The sequence below is a fragment of the Eschrichtius robustus genome, chromosome 3 (genome assembly GCF_028021215.1).
Source record: "Eschrichtius robustus isolate mEscRob2 chromosome 3, mEscRob2.pri, whole genome shotgun sequence".
NCBI lineage: Eukaryota > Metazoa > Chordata > Mammalia > Artiodactyla > Eschrichtiidae > Eschrichtius > Eschrichtius robustus.
In genome coordinates, this window is record NC_090826.1 from 184,263,204 (window position 1) to 184,276,632 (window position 13,429).

The 13,429-nt window shown below is 35.3% G+C and overlaps 1 protein-coding gene across 1 annotated transcript in view; it reads right to left on the bottom strand.

The window, feature by feature from the left end:
- Positions 1 to 2,183: 2,183 nt before the first annotated feature.
- F13B (coagulation factor XIII B chain) overlaps positions 2,184 to 13,429 on the bottom strand; it is a 37,718-nt gene continuing 26,472 nt past the window's right edge. The window contains exons 11-12 of the mRNA XM_068541844.1: positions 3,656 to 3,869; positions 2,184 to 2,475 (exon numbers count right to left, since the gene is read on the bottom strand). Of these exons, the coding sequence (XP_068397945.1) occupies positions 2,442 to 2,475; positions 3,656 to 3,869 (248 nt within the window). The 3' untranslated portion in view covers positions 2,184 to 2,441. The remainder of the gene's footprint in view (positions 2,476 to 3,655; positions 3,870 to 13,429) is intronic.

A 13,429-nucleotide genomic window follows, 5' to 3' on the forward strand; every position in this document is an offset into this window, starting at 1 on the left:
TCCGGCATCTTTAATTTGGAGGACAAAGTCCTTCCTCTACTCTCTCTTTCCCTCCTTTCCGCTCAATCCAGTATGCATTTTTATTAGTTTCTTGGAAACACCATGCTCTTTGCCGTTTTCCAAGTGTTCTTTCCTCTACCTGAAATGCTTTCTTTTCTCCCTTCAAATCTCAGCCTCTGTATTACCTCCTCAGAGGAGCCTTTCTTGGGCATCCAGGGCTAGGTGGTCCCTCCTGGTCCTTGCTGCCTAAGACAGGATCTTTCCTGACACACCGCATCTTGTAAGGATTTGTTTAATATCTTTCTTGTCTACCTGGAGCACAAGCTCCTAACAGCAGAAACAACGTGTCCTCTTCAGTGCTATACCTCCAGTGTGGGGCCTCAGGCCTGGCACATAGTGTGTGCTCAGTATTTGATTCTGTGTGTGCCATTCCTTCTACTTGGAATGTCTTCCCTAGTCTTGTAAACTTAACTTTTTCCAGGAATCTTCCTACAGCCCAGTTAATACCAAAAAAGTTGATTACTGCTTCCTCAATGCCACTCCTTTTACATGCTCCATCGCTGCACTTTTCACACTTCTATTGCTTTAGCATTTGGAGTTTATAAATTGGCTGCTGATGAGCCACGATGTGAGTCACAGATTTTTTTAGGCACCCCCCCCATATAAAAATCAGTAGATTTCACAATTAACAAATCAGAAGATATGGCAATACTGGATACAATATTCCCACATGACAATTATCCTCCTTGAGCGAACCTTCTGTTTCCTGGGATAAAGCAGGTACTCAATATCATTTATAAATGGATTCATTGATGAATTAATTGCAAAAGATTAATACCTTTTTTCAACTTACAAAACTTTATGTACCATTGCTAAATTGCTTTTAAAATGCAGAAACCCACATTTAAACACTAAAATCAGGAAGCTAGCAAGCTACCCAGGCTAAAGAGAGCATGCCATGAGCAGTTCCCCAGAAATACCACTAGACCTGCTTCACCCATCCATGTGTTGTGCCTGCCCCCGGGCATCAGAGTTTATGACCAATAATACAAGTTTAACTCTTTTCCTAAACTAAGTAGTTCCTTATTTTGTGAGTTCCTTGAAATAATGAGCTGAATTTTATTCATCTCTGAATTCTGAGTTACCTAGCATGTTTCCTGGGACACAGCACCTGATCAATATCATTTCTTAATGGATTGGTCGATGAATTAATTGGAAAGGATTAATACTTTCCTATTGATATTTCAGTCAAATTTCAATTTTATGAGATCCACTGTGAAAAACTACTCTTGGAGATTAATTGAAATAATGCATATGAACTCAAGGAAGGACAGTTCTAAAACATACATGCTTGAACATCAAATGAATTCATGTTTAATCCACAGAGCTAAGTCCAGGTGTGGCTTCAGTTCCAGAGAAGCTCTCATAGCCCAGGAGCAGGAATTGTACATTGGGGTTTGAAGAATGCCATCATACTGGGAAAATAAGGTCTTGAGTTAGATGAACTGAAGACCTTCTAGGGAGGAAAAATGTGCTGTTCTGGGAACAACAACCAGTCCTAACAAGGGTCCTAGAACCAGGTAGTGCTTATGAATGAGCCGTAATAACAACTGGGTGAGTAACTCTCTTTCACACTGAAAAGTGACAACGCAGTATTTCAGGTCTCTGACAGGTCCTAGTATTACTGACACACCATTTTTTGGTGCTTGAAGGTCTCTCTGACTTCAGATTTTATTTTTCAGAATCTGCATGATTCCATTAATTACCCGATCTAAGAAAAAAATTGACAGTGTATAATATAAAAATAGTAAGGGTTGTTCTTTTTCATAGCTGTGTTCTTTGGGCAACATTTAAACATGTGGAAGGTTCACTAATTCACAAACCATTTGATTATTAACAAATGGTAGCTAATAGTACAGTTAATTTTAAAAGTTCTTTACACTTAGAAAGTCTGAAGGGCAGTCTCGGCTCATTTAATAAAGTAAATCCTCTAACATGATGTATAGTTTCTCAGCTCTAGTGTGGTTGGTTCTTTTGTGTTGACATAAATATTGAACTCAAAGTAACAGAAAACCCTGATATTAACAAAGACGATAAAGACAAATGTGAATTTTTGCACATATATTGAAGACAATATAGTCCAGTGAACTGGCATTAGGAACCAGAAATATTTTGATGTGCAGATTGATGTTTTAATAGATGAAAGACATGCAGCAAAGGTGAGGTCACATGTCAAGTCATCCAAACCAGAAGTGAAACAACAGCATGTGTAGCTTTTATTTATAAATAAAGAAAATGTCCAACGTAAACAGTTTAGATTCAAATCTTCATGTAAGTAAAAACTCAGAGATTTTTAATTCAACATTTTTCTTCTAACAATTATGTTTTATAAAGGATTTTATGATGTGTCAAAATGTTATTCTTCTTTCTGCCATTCATTTTCATGTCCTTAAGGGTTCTTGATAAGACAACATCCTTGATAAGAAAAAAAGAGAGAGAAGGTGGGGTTGAAATAAGCATCATTTCTGGTCAAGTATTTATTACAGTCTTAGCCCTTCAATATTTCATATAACTGGTCCTTGTTTTAATGAGGTACTGATAAAAGCAAGTAACCATCCCTGGTAAATTATACCACCAATTTCTTTTTAAAAACTCAATGTCATTAACTACAATAACACCATTTTATACAATTTTTTTTCTAAGTTACTTATTACTTTTTCTCTTAGAAATAGGAAATGCAAGATATAATAAAAAATTTAAATAGCACATACATTTTTCTACTCTGATTTTCACCGCAATTAAAAATTAAAAATAAAAAAGTTTTCCGCTTGTGTGTGTCTTATGAATTTTTTTTCTAGAATGTTCAAAGTATCTAAAAAACTGTCCTTATGTAGTTCATACAGCTCATTCTTTATAACCATTAGAAGAGTACCACATGCACTTTGCCGTTAAGTCATTTAAAAATGTTCTTAGTGGAACCTAGAGTATAATTCCCATTTTATAATGTATCTTCAAAGGGGGCAAAATTCTGACCCAATAAAATGAATTACATTATTTTATTGCATTCTTTTAACGTTTCTCTAAGAAAAGAACAGGATTGTTTTCCATTGATCAAGTAGTAGAAAATATATTTTAAAAATTGCTATATGAGAAAACACTTCAGAAATAACTTCCAAATTCTTATATAGAACTGTGTTCCTGAAAACAAATACCATAATTTTAATCTTTGTTATTAACATGCTTTCCCCTCAGTATCAAGTTTGTACAACTGTGTTTCCCATCGTTATTATGAACCGCTAATGAGGAATGGGAGAAAATGTGATTTTCTCTTATCTCAGAACATGTAGGTTAATTTTTCCACATTTAAATATCGCTCAAATTGATTTATTTACCCGATTGCCAAAGAGTCCAAATATCAAATAGCAAACAGTGCTTTGACTTTAGACCACTCAGAAAGCTTGTTGAATTAGTTAATACATCAAGGAGTTGGCTTGGTTTAAAAAAATAAAGACAACGTGATTTTTTTCCCTTTATAATGACCATAAAGTAGGACTGTTGTAGAACCTAATGTTTCTGAAATTTATAACATAATGAATCTCATGAATAACAACCTGAACAGAAAAAAAATTAGTTGCCGGTACAAGCCTCTCCTTACCTTTCTCTTTGAATACATCTTGGATATTTTAACTGCCCTCTGTCACATTGCACTCTCAATTCCGATCCGATAATAGGAAGCTCAGTTATGTAAGTATCTCTCTTACAAAGAAACTCAATATACTCGCCGTGGAAAATATATGGCCTATTGTCAAAACTCCATTTCAGGAGCAAATTATTACTTTCCATTGTATCAAAAGATAATGTGCAAGGCTCTGAAAAAAATTAAAAACAAAGAAAACGATCTTGATACCTCTCAGTATTAACAGGAACCATTGTGTTGCTTTCTCATAATAACCTTAAAATTCCCAGGCATTAGAGCAGCAAGTAAGTTTGAATTCATATTCAAGTCAGAAAATATGTTCAAAGCTCACAGAAAACAGCCTGCCATTTATCTCTGTTGCCCTGAATTTGGAAAAAGGGTATGTCCTGCCAGTTACTGAGCTTTATGCCATTAAGATTTGCAAAGGCAGAAAGCAAAAAAAGGTGTTTTTTAAAAAAACATTGATAGTTAATAATAGTCATTGAAATAGTGTTCTTTTTTCCTTTTTCTTCTTCAGAAAGTGCAAATAAAACACCCATGAGGCAAACCATTCATGGTTGGATAGATAATATTTTATGGAAATGTAGAAACAAGCTCGAGTCTCAACACTGACTCAGAATTTATGACCTGATGTATAAAGTATATCCAAAGTAATTAACAGTTTCTTCTCTTTTAAATTTCAGTTATTAAGGATTATTAAGATTGGATTGAGATGCTTTAAATTTTAAGCATTGACAGTATTATTGTGTCCTTCTCCTTACGCATTAAAACAAAACAAAATAAAAACTTAAGAACTAGGATACCCAGCAAACTTCTCTGGTTTCTTTTCCTTGATAAAAACATTGGTATTTTTAAAATACCAAATGTCAAGTCATGTCAGAAAATGGGGCTGCTTGTGTTCATATTTGCCTCCTGGATGACTGAGCACCAAGCAGTTGCTTCTGAGATAAATAAAAAGGTTCAGGGCTTCCCTGGTGGTACAGTGGTTAAGAATCCGCCTGCCAATGCAGGGGACACGGGTTCGAGCCCTGGTCTGGGAAGATCCCACATGCCACGGAGCAACTGGGCCCGTGAGCCACAACTACTGAGCCTGCGCGTCTGGAGCCTGTGCTCCGCAACAAGAGAGGCCACGATAGTGACAGGCCCGCACACCCGGATGAAGAGAGACCCCTGCTTGCCGCAACTAGAGAAAACCCTCGCACAGAAACAAAGACCCAACACAGCCAAAAAAATAAAAAAAAATTTAAAAAAAAGGTCCAGAGTTGCTAACAGAGCATATGAATCATACAACTGACACGCTAAAATACTTCTTTATTCAGTCGTTCTCAAGTGAAGGCCTGTGTGTCAGATGTCATCCTAGAAATGCTATAGATCGAAAAAAAATGACAGGAATGATTAGAAAGAGTCTAACAGGATCTTTATAGTCACTGCAAAATAGTTTTGAAAATGAGGTCAAATGGTACTATTGTTTAGAATGTTCTACAAAACATGCAATTTAAATTAAAACGAGTTCAAAATTGTTTCACGGAACTTCTGCTCTCAGCCATGACAGAGTAGCCTATATCAGACCAGCACTTCTACTAAGAACTACAAAATCTGAAAACAGACACAAAGCAAGTATTTCAAGGAATCAGAGAATTTCCAAGGCAGGCAGTACTCCAGAGGCTAAGGGCCTGGTAAAAGCCCATTCAGATGAGCTCCACACTCTGTGCCATTTTTCTCTTGGGGTTTTGTTGATTTTCAGCACAAGCTGAGAGACTAGATAGAGATGGGCCAGCAACAAACAAAGAGCCAGAAGAGCTGCTGGAAATCCCATGGGGTTGAGGATAGAAAAGTGGGTCAGCCAAGACAGCCAGGACTTGACGTGTCAGAGCCCAGAGAGATGGGAGGTATGAGGAAATGAGCTTGATACTCTGCCCTGGCTTTGCCAGGGGGGGCATCTGCCTATTCTTGATTGTGCAGAGAGAGAATGAGGAGCTCAGCTTGAAGTGAATGAAAAGCTACAGTGAGCAGTGGCCATCTCCCAGGAATATCAGAGCCAGGCAGGAAGGGGGACCTTGGTATACACACCAAACTCTAATGAAGAACCCTGCAGGGTACATTCTATGAGCAGGAGCAAACAAAGTTCTTAAAATAAGCTTAGAGAAAGCTTTGTCTCTCACTGAATAGAGAACAGCCAGAAAATGGGATGAGTATTGTCTGGAATAAGATGGCATCATTGTCTCAAGCTCCTAAAATTATCCACACACAATATTTGATATTCAATCAGCCATTAACAGAAATAGCAAGAAATGGGGCTAGAAAATAGATATAGCTTACAGATGATCCAGATATTGGAATTTGCAGACAAGGAGTTAAAGATAAATAATTGCGACTAATATGGTCAAGAAATAGATGTTAAGATGAAGTCTTTCATCAGACAACTCAAATCTACAAAAAAATACGAAATGGATATTCTAGAAATGCAAAGATAATAGTTGAAATTGAGAACTCAGTATACAAGTTTAAAGCAGGTTGTACACATCTAAAGAGAGGATTCATGAACTGGAAAATATATCAGCAGAGAATTACCAAACTGAAACAATGAGAAGATAAAAGGAGAGAAAATATTGATTTTAAGAGACAGGGGACACTGGAAAAAGATATAACATGTGTTTTATGGAATCACAGAAGGAGTGAAAAGAGAAAATGTTAAAAATATTTGAAACGACATTAGCCAAACATTTCCAAAACCTATGAAAGATATCAAGTCACAGATTCAAGAAGTCCTACCAACTAGGAGAATAAAATGCACAAAGAAACCAACATCTAGGTCCAAAATAACCTACTGAGAAGGCAAAGAGAATCTCAAAGACAGCAGAGTAAAAGATATTACTTGCAAAAAAGTACTATTAAAATGGTCTTTGACTATTTAACAAAAATTACAAAAACAGAAAAGGATGAAATGACATCCTTAAAGCATTGAAAGAAAATAAGGGACAAGCTAGAATTCTATTTCAGGCAAAAATATTCCTCAAAGGAGAAAAAAATAAAGAGATTTGCAGACAAACACAAACTGAGAAAATAATAAAGAACTAATTTTTTCAGGCATACAGAAAATTATCCCAATGAGAAACAGAGAAAAACAAGAAAAGATGAAGTAGATAGTCTCATCCACCAGAGGGCAAACAGCAGAAGCTAAAAGAACTAAAATCCTGCAGTCTGTGGAACAAAAACCACATTCACAGAAAGATAGACAAGATGGAAAGGCAGAGGGCTATGTACCATATGAAGGAACAAGATAAAACCCCAGAAAAACAACTAAATGAAGTGGAGATAGGCGACCTTCCAGAAAAAGAATTCAGAATAATGATAGTCAAGATGATCCAGGACCTCGGAAAAAGAATGGAGGCAAAGATCTAGAATATGAAAGAAATGTTTAACAAAGATCTAGAAGAATTAAAGAACAAACAAACGGAGATGAACAATACAATAACTGAAATGAAAACTACACTAGAAGGAATCAATAGCAGAATAACTGAGGCAGAAGAATGGATAAGTGACCTGGAAGACAGAATGGTGGAATTCACTGCTGTGGAACAGAATAAAGAAAAAAGAATGAAAAGAAATGAAGACAGCCTATGAGACCTCTGGGACAACATTAAATGCAACAACATTCACATTATAGGGGTCCCAGAAGGAGAAGAGAAAGAGAAAAGACCCGAGAAAATATTTGAAGAGATTATAGTTGAAAACTTCCCTAACATGGGAAAGGAAATAGTCACCCAAATCCAGGAAGCTTAGAGAGTCCCATACAGGAAAAACCCAAGGAGAAACACGCCGAGACACATAGTAATCAAAGTGGCAAAAATTAAAGACAAAGAAAAATTATTGAAAGCAGCAAGGGAAAAATGACAAATAATATACAAGGGAACTCCCATAAGGTTAACAGCTGATTTCTCAGCAGAAACTCTACAAGCCAGAAGGGAGTGGCATGATATACTTAAAGTGATGAAAGGGAAGAACCTACAGCCAAGATTACTCTACCCAACAAGGATCTCATTCAGATTCGATGGAGAAATCAAAAGCTTTACAGAGAAGCAAAAGCTAAGAGAATTCAGCACCACCAAACCAGCTCTACAACAAATGCTAAAGGAACTTCTCTAAGTGGGAAACACAAGAGAAGAAAAGGACCTACAAAAACAAACCCAAAACAATTAAGAAAATGGTCATAGGAACATACATATCGATAATTACCTTAAACGTGAATGGATTAAATGCTCCAACCAAAAGACACTGCCTTGCTGAATGGATACAAAAACAAGACCCATCTATATACTGTCTACAAGAGACCCACTTCAGACCTAGGGACACATTCAGACTGAAAGTGAGGGGATGGAAAAAGATAGTCCATGCAAATGGAAATCAAAAGAAAGCTGGAGTAGCAATACTCATATCAGATAAAATAGACTTTAAACTAAAGAATGTTACAAGAGACAAGGAAGGCCACTACATAATGATCAAGGGATCAATCCAAGAAGAAGATATAACAATTATAAATATATATGCACCCAACATAGGAGCACCTCAATACATAAGGCAACGGCTAACAACTATAAAAGAAGAAATCGACATTAACACAATAATAGTGGGGGACTTTAACACCTCACTTACACCAATGGACAGATCATCCAAACAGAAAATTAATAAGGAAACACAAGCTTTAAATGACACAATAGACCAGGCAGATTTAATTGATATTTATAGGACATTCCATCCAAAAACAGCAGATTGCACTTTCTTCTCAAGTGCGCATGGAACATTCTCCAGGATAGATCACATCTTGGGTCACAAATCAAGCCTCAGTAAATTTAAGAAAATTGAAATCATATCAAGCATCTTTTCTGACCACAACGCTATGAGAGTAGAAATGAATTACAGGGAAAAAAACATAAAAAACACAAAAACATGGAGGCTAAGCAATATGTTACTAAATAACCAAGAGATCACTGAAGAAATCAAAGAGGAAATCAAAAAATACCTAGAGACAAATGATAATGAAAACACGACAATCCAAAACCTATGGGATGCAGCAAAAGCAGTTCTAAGAGGGAAGTTTATAGCTATACAAGCCTACCTCAAGAAACAAGAAAAATCTCAAATAAACAATCTAACCTTTCACCTAAAGGAACTAGAGAAAGAAGAACAAACAAAACCCAAAGTTGGCAGAAGGAAAGAAATCATAAAGATCAGAGCAGAAAAAAATGAAATAGAAACAAAGAAAACAATAGCACAGATCAATAAAACTAAAAGCTGGTTCTTTGAGAAGATAAACAAAATTGATAAACCATTAACCAGACTCATCAAGAAAAAGAGAGCAAAGGCTCAAATCTATAAAATTAGAAATGAAAAAAAAGTTACAACAGACACCACAGAAATACAAAGCATCTTAAGAGACTACTACAAGCAACTCTATGCCAACAAAATGGACAACCTGGAAGAAATGGACAGATTCTTAGAAAGGTATAACCTTCCAAGACTGAACCAGGAAGAAATAGAAAATATGAACAGACCAATCACAAGTAATGAAATTGAAACTGTGATTAAAAATCTTCCAACAAATAAAAGTCCAGGACCAGATGGTTTCACAGGTGAATTCTATCATTTACAGAAGAGCTAACACCCATCCTTCTCAAACTCTTCTGAAAATTTGCAGAGGAAGGAACACTCCCAAACTCATTCTATGAGGCCACCATCACCCTGATACCAAAACCAGACAAAGATACTACAAAAAAAGAAAATTACAGACCAATATCACTGATGAATATAGATTTAAAAATCCTCAACAAAATGCTAGCAAACAGAATCCAACAACACATTAAAAGGATCACACACCATGATCAAGTGGGATTTATCCCAGGGATGCAAGGATTCTTCAATATATGAAAATCAATCAACGTGATACATGATATTAACAAATTGAAGAAGAAAACCCATATGATCATCTCAATTGATGCTGAAAAAGCTTTTGACAAAATTCAACACCCATCTATGATAAAAACTCTCCAGAAGGTGGGCATAGAGGGAAACTACCTCAACATAATAAAGGCCATATACGACAAACCCACAGCAAACATAATTCTCAATGGTGAAAAACTGAAAGCATTTCCTCTAAGATCAGGAACAAGACAAGGATGTCCACTCTCGTCACTATTATTCAACATAGTTTTGGAAGTCCTAGCCACGGCAATCAGAGAAGAAAAAGAAAAAAAGGAATACAAATTAGAAAAGAAGAAGTAAAACTGTCACTGTTTGCAGATGACATGATACTATACATAGAGAATCCTAAAGATGCCACCAGAAAACTACTAGAGCTAATCAATGAATTTGGTAAAGCTGCAGGATACAAAATTCGTGCACAGAAATCTTTTGCATTCCTATACACTAATGATGAAAAATCTGAAAAAGAAATTAAGGAAACACTCCCATTTACCACTGCAACAAAAAGAATAAAATACCTAAGAATAAACCTACCTAGGGAGACAAAAGACCTGTATGCAGAAAACTATAAGACACTGTTGAAAGAAATTAAAGATGATATCAACAGATGGAGAGATATACCATGCTCTTGGATTGGAAGAATCAATATTGTGAAAAAGACTGTACTACCCAAAGCAATGTACAGATTCAATGTAATCCCTATCAAATTACCAATGGCATTTTTTACAGAACTAGAACAAAAAAATCTCAAAATTTGTATGGAGACACAAAAGACCCCAAATAGCCAAAGCAGTCTTGAGGAAAAAAACAGAGCTGGAGGAATCAGACTCCCTGACCTCAGACTATACTACAAAGCTACTGTAATCGAGACAACATGGTACTGGCACAAAAACAGAAATATAGATCAATGGAACAGGATAGAAAGCCCAGAGATGAACCCACGTACCTATGGTCAACTAATCTATGAGAAAGGAGGCAAGCATACACAATGAGAAAAGACAGTCTCTTCAATAAGTGGTGCTGGGAAAACTGGACAGCTACATGTAAAAGAATGAAAGTAGAACACTCCCTAACACCATACACAAAAATAAACTCAAAATGGATTAGAGACCTAAATGTAGGACCGGACACCATAAAACTCTTAGAGGAAAACATAGGAAGAACACTCTTTGACATAAATCTCAGCAAGATCTTTTTTGATCCACCTCCTAGAGTAATGGAAATAAAAAAAAAATAAACAAATGGGACCTAATGAAACTTAAAAGCTTTTGCAAAGCAAAGGAAACTACAAAGAAGACGAAAAGACAACCCTCAGAATGGGAAAAAATATTTGCAAACGAATCAACGGACAACGGATTAATCTCCCAAATATATAAACAGTGCATGCAGCTCAATATTAAAAAAACAAACAACCCAATCAAAAAATGGGCAGAAGACCTAAATAGACATTTCTCCAAAGAGGACATACAGATGACCGAGAAGCACATGAAAAGCTGCTCAACATCACTAATTATTAGAGAAATGCAAATCAAAACTACAAAGAGGTATCACCTCACACCATTTAGAATGGGCATCATCAGAAAATCTACAAACAACAAATGCTGGAGAGGGTGTGGAGAACAGGGAACCCTCTTGCACTTTTGGTGGGAATGTAAATTGATACAGCCACTATGGAGAACAGTATGGAGGTTCCTTAAAAAACTAAAAATAGAATTACCATATGACCCAGCAATCCCACTACTGGGCATATACCCAGAGAAAACCATAATTCAAAGAGACACATGCACCCCAATGTTCACTGCGGCACTCTTTACAATAGCCAGGTCATGGAAGCAACCTAAATGCCCATCGACAGACGAATGGATAAAGAAGCTGTGGTACATATATACAATGGAATATTACTCAGCCATAAAAAGGAAAGAGATTGGGTTATTTGTAGAGACGTGGATGAATCTAGAGACTGTCATACAGAGTGAAATAAGTCAGAAAGAGAAAAACAAATATCGCATATTAATGCATATATGTGGAACCTAGAAAAATGGTACAGATGAACTGGTTTGAAGGGCAGAAATTGAGACCCAGATGTAGAGAACAAACGTTTGGAAACCAAGGGGGGAAAGTGGTGGGGGTGGGGTGGGGGTGGTGGTGTGTTGAATTGGGAGATTGGGATTGACATGTATACACTGATGTGTATAAAATGGATGACTAATAAGAACCTGCTGTATAAAAAAATAAATAAAAAAAAAGATGAGGAACAAATTACTGATAAATATATGGGTGAATCTAAAAGAATATTGTTGAACAACATAATATTAATATATCTTTGGGACTTAAACTGTATGTACAATGAAAATGCATGACATAATAATACAAAAAGTGGGAAGAGTAAATAAAGTTAAAGCGTTCTGTGTCCTAGAGAAATGGTAAAAGTACGAATTTATACTCAATTGTAATAAGGCAATTTTGCATTATGAAATCTCTATGATAACAGCTAAAGGAAGTCTGGAGGAACATATAATCCACAAGCTATGAGAGAGTAAAATGGTATAACAAAAAATTTGATTTGCCCATGAGAAAGCAATAAAAAAAAAAAAAAAGAGAGAGAGATAAAACAGAACATAGAACAGATAGGATATATATCTAGTATAGTAAGATAGTAGCTATAAACCCAAACGTATCAGTAATCACATTAATATGTAAATGGACTAAATAATCCATTGTAAAGGAAATGATTGTCAGACTGAATAAGCGTATTTTTACATACACTAACTATATATTGCTTGTAAGGCATACACATTAAAAGTAAGAACCCAGAAAGTTGAAAGTTAAAGGATGAAAAATTGTACACCTTGTAAATACTTGGCAAACACCAGTTGGTACAGCTAAAGTAGATTTTAAGGCAAAACCAAACAAAAACAAAGCATTACTATAGGTAAAGAAAGACTCAAATTATATGGATTCAACATGTTTCAATCGGTGTGCACCTAATAAAATAGCATCAAAATACATAACCAAAAACTGACAGAACTAAAATGATAAATATTTTTAAATGTACCAAGTGAGAGAATTTAACACACTTCTTTTGGTAATTGGTAGAAAAATAAACAAGTAAACAAACAAACACAAATCAGGATAGATAAGAATGAACTTAGTAACATGAAAAACAAAATTCAATTCAATTGACATGTATGTAACAACAGTGAACCCAACAAGGACAAAATTCATTTATTTCAAGTAAAAAGAAGGTTTACCTGAAACAAGTATATGCTTGTAATAGACTAAGTATTGGTGAATTTCAAAGAACAGATATAATTCAAAGTATGTCTCAATGGATTTAGACTAGAAATCAACAACCAAAAGAAAACTAGAAAATCCTCCAATGTTTAGAATTTAAAAAATAAACTTCTACATAACTCAGAGTGCATAGAAGATATCAAAATGGGTATTATAAATTTTTAACTGAATGATAGTAAAAATCAAAAATATAAAAATGTGTGGGATGAAGTTGAGTTGTGCTCAGTGGGAAATTTATATCCTTAAATTCATTTTTAGGGAAAAACATAAAGGATGAAAATTAGTAACTCTAAGTATAAATCTAAACAAGCTAGAAAAAGAGTAATAAAATAAATCCAAGAAAGTAGAAGAGAGGAAATAATAAAGACAAGAATATAAATTAATGAAATAACAACATTTGATGAAAGGATCAAAAAATGCAGATACTGATTGCTTATAAGGACCAATAAAATTTACAGA